Source organism: Neopsephotus bourkii, unplaced genomic scaffold, assembly GCF_033783945.1.
Source record: "Neopsephotus bourkii isolate Nb327-2 ecotype Australia unplaced genomic scaffold, CSIRO-AGI_Nbou_v1 NB_1111, whole genome shotgun sequence".
Taxonomy (NCBI): Eukaryota; Metazoa; Chordata; class Aves; order Psittaciformes; family Psittacidae; genus Neopsephotus; species Neopsephotus bourkii.
The window spans coordinates 954-4258 of NW_026901598.1; the positions used below are offsets into that span (position 1 = coordinate 954).

Sequence of the window (3305 nt, forward strand, 5' to 3'; positions counted from 1 at the left end):
GAACCCCTGGGGGGTGTAGAGCAGCCGGGACTCCGGCGCGAAGCTCTGTGAGCCAGTGCACTCTGCGCTGGGCAGACCCGGCTCGGGCAGGCAGAAGCACAAAGGTGGGTGCCTTCCCCCCCTGCCCTGCTGTCCCCCCCTGTGTGGGGCTGGGGACACGGGGCCAGCGGCTCAGCCTGCCTTCTCCTTGGCAGCTCCTGCCAGCACCAAGCAGCAGCCCTCGGTCACCATGGCACTGCTGAAGAGGGCCAGGAAGCACCTGCAAGAGCCCATCAAGGTGGGGACTGATTACACACACACACACACACACACACACACACAGAGCTCCCCCCAACATGCCATGTACATGTGCTTATTGCGTTTACAGCTGAATACTCACAGCCCTCCTCAGGAGAAGACCTCCACGGCGCGGCGCCCCTCCCCTGTCACCCGCAAGGTGCGGCGGGCATGGGGCTGGGTGGAGAAGAAGTTCTCCAGAACCGCCAGGGGGGACCCCCTCTTGGGGCAGCCGGAAGTCGGGAAGCGGCTGGCTGAGCAGTGGCAGGCAGCCCTGGGTTCAGAGGCAGGGCCAGCATCCTGCTGGGTTCAGCCCACAGTGGAGATGCCGGAGGAAGAGGCAGAAGCGGAGGAGCTGTGGGATGATGAGGACCATGATGGCATCCATGACATCATGGTTAGTGGAGAAGGCCGGGGCTGGACTCTGTAGGACACAGCCTGGGCTGGGCGGTGAGGGTGGAATGGGGACTTCAGAGCTCACCCCGGTCCCCTCTCTCCCTGCCGCAGTCCTCCATGGTGCGAGACCAGACGCCGACCTTCATCTGGAGCAGCCAGTGCCAAGATGGCTACAGCGTGGTGCAGTGCGTGCAGGGTGGGGCAGGCTGGGTGGGCACGCAGCACGGCAGTGCTGGTGCTGAGCCCCCCGTGTCACCACCCTGCAGCGAGCAGGTCAGGCTGGCGCCCAGCACCCGAGAGTGGAAGCAGTGCAGGGCCCTGCTGCAGCACCCGCAGGCACGGCTGCCGCAGCTCCGCATGGAGGGTGATCACAACCTTTGGATCGTCGAGGCTGGAGCCCAGTCCTGCGCTAGAGGTGAAGCCATTGGGAAAGGGGGTTTGGGGGGGGGTCTCACTGTCCCTGTGTTTCTCCCATCGCAGGCATCATCACCTGCACGGCGCAGCTGGAGGAGGTGCTGGAGCTGGCAGAGAAACGCCTGACACCGCCGCTGACCGTCCTGGGCACCGAGTTCGACCTTCGGCAACAGCTTCTGGTGAGCGACTGGAGCCTGCTCACCGTCTGGTTCTACCGGGACAGCTACGTGCGCTTCTGCTCCCGGCCCTTCTCCATGCACTGCCTGCATCGGTAATTGCCCCCTACTCCACCCTGTAGGGGTGCTGCCGCACACCCAGTACCCCGGCACCCCACTGACCCATCCCCGCTCTCCCCACACCAGCTCCCAGCATCTCTGCAACGTCGTCATCCAGAAGCAGTGGAGGCTGGCTCGGGGCCGGCATCCCAGACTGCCCCGTGACATGATCTGGTCCAGCCAGCAGTTCCAGCTGTACCTTCAGGGAGCGGGACACGCAGAGGTCTGGGAGAAGCTCATTGTCCCTGGCATGAAGGAGGTGCTGGTGCCTGCCCTGCGCAGCACCCAGGAGCTGGTGGAGGTGCGCAAGGGCAGCTTCGAGCTCTACGGAGCGGACTTCACGTTCCAGGAGAATTGCCAGCCCTGGCTGCTGGAGATCAACACACATCCATCCCTGGAGCCCTGCTCAACGGTGCCCCGGCGGCTCTGTGCCGCTGTCCTGCGTGACGCGCTGCGCCTGGTCCTGGACCACAAGGAGAACCCTGTCTGCTCCACCAGTGCCTTCGACCTCATCTACAAAGAGGTGGGTTGGGGGGCTCTGGGGTGGGCACCCTGAGCCCCCACTCCCCGCCCAAACATGAGCAGCTTGTGCCCAGACAGCCAAGAAGCCACCAGCATCCTGGCCTGTCCCAGCACCAGTGTGGCAGCAGGGCCAGCGCAGTGACTGTCCTCTGCTTTTCCAACCCACTTCTTCCATTTCTTGCTGCAGGCAACAGTGGCCGCGCCTCCTGATGTGGGGCTGGAGCAGCTGGTGGAAGGCTACTCACTAATGAAGCCCCAGCTGGAAGAGCAACAACCCCAGGCCAAACTCCCCATCTTCCTGCCTCTTGTCTGCCCGGTGGTGCCCAAGTCACCCTTGGTAACCAAGCATCCTGCGGTCCCAATCTCCCTTAGAGTACCCAAGTCTCCTGTGGTGTCCAAGTCACCTATGTTTTCCAAGCAACTTATGAACAGCAATCCTCCTTTGGTGCTCAAATCACCTGTTTTCTCCAAGTTACTTGTGGACACCAAGCTTCCTGTGATGCCCAAGACTCCAGTGGTGCCCAAGCCACCTGTGGTCTCCAAGCCACTTACGGACACCAACCTTCCTGCTGTGTCAAATTCTCCAGTGTTGCAAAAGCCACCTGTGGTGCCCAAGTCACCTATGGTACCCAAGCCACCTGTGGTCTGCAAGCCACATGTGGACACCAAGCTTCCTGCTGTGTCAAAGTCTCCAGTGTTGCAAAAGCCACCTGTGGTGCCCAAGTCAACTATGGTACCCAGGCATCCTGTGGTCTACAAGCCACTTCCAGACACCAAGCTTCCCGTTGTGCCAAAGTCTCCAGTGGTGCCCAAGCCACCTGTGGTGCCCAACTCATCTGTTTTCTCCAAGCCACTTACAGACACCAAGCCTCCAGTGGTGCCCCCTTCAGTGATGCTGAGGCGTCCTGTGCTCTACAAACCACTTATGGACACCAAGGTTCCTGTTATTCCCAAGCCTCTTGTGGTGCCCAAGCCACCTGTGGTCTCTAAGCCCCTTATAGACCTAAGGCTTCCTGTGATTCCCAAGCCTCTTGTGGTGCTCAAGCCAGCTGTGGTCCACAAGCCACTTACAGAAACCAAGGTTCCTGTGATGCCCAAATCACCTATGGTGTCTGAGTCACCTGTTTTCTTCAAGCCACTTTTGAATTTCAAGCTTCCTGTGATCCCCAAGCCTCCTGTGGTGCCCAAGCCACCTATGGTACCCAGGTGTGCTGTGGTCTACAAGCCACTTACGGACACCAAGCTTCCTGTTTTGCCAAAGTCTCCAGTGGTGCCCAAGCCACCCGTGGTGCCCAACTCATCTGTTTTCTCCAAGACACTTACCGACACAAAGCTTCCTCTGATTCCCAAGCCTCCTGTGGTGCCCAAGACACCTATGGTACCCAGGCATCCTGTGGTCTACAAGCCACTTACGGACACCAA

General features: G+C 60.5%; 1 protein-coding gene across 1 annotated transcript; it reads left to right on the forward strand.

Moving 5' to 3' along the window:
- Positions 1–1014: 1014 nt before the first annotated feature.
- LOC133217127 (tubulin monoglycylase TTLL3-like) lies at positions 1015–2167 on the forward strand. The gene is made up of 3 exons (XM_061362272.1): positions 1015–1087; positions 1153–1357; positions 1449–2167. Exons 1-3 carry the CDS (start codon positions 1030–1032, stop codon positions 1915–1917), a joined length of 732 nt encoding a protein of 243 aa, XP_061218256.1. The 5' UTR covers positions 1015–1029; the 3' UTR covers positions 1918–2167.
- Positions 2168–3305: the final 1138 nt, after the last annotated feature.

Bases quoted from the DNA above. Each gene is read 5' to 3' on its own strand.
- LOC133217127 (XM_061362272.1), top strand. From the start codon at position 1,030: ATGGAGGGTGATCACAACCTTTGGATCGTCGAGGCTGGAGCCCAGTCC. The intron at 1,088-1,152 runs GTGAAGCCATTG...CTCCCATCGCAG, and splicing joins AGCCCAGTCCTGCGCTAGAG to GCATCATCACCTGCACGGCG. The intron at 1,358-1,448 runs GTAATTGCCCCC...TCCCCACACCAG, and splicing joins TCCATGCACTGCCTGCATCG to CTCCCAGCATCTCTGCAACG.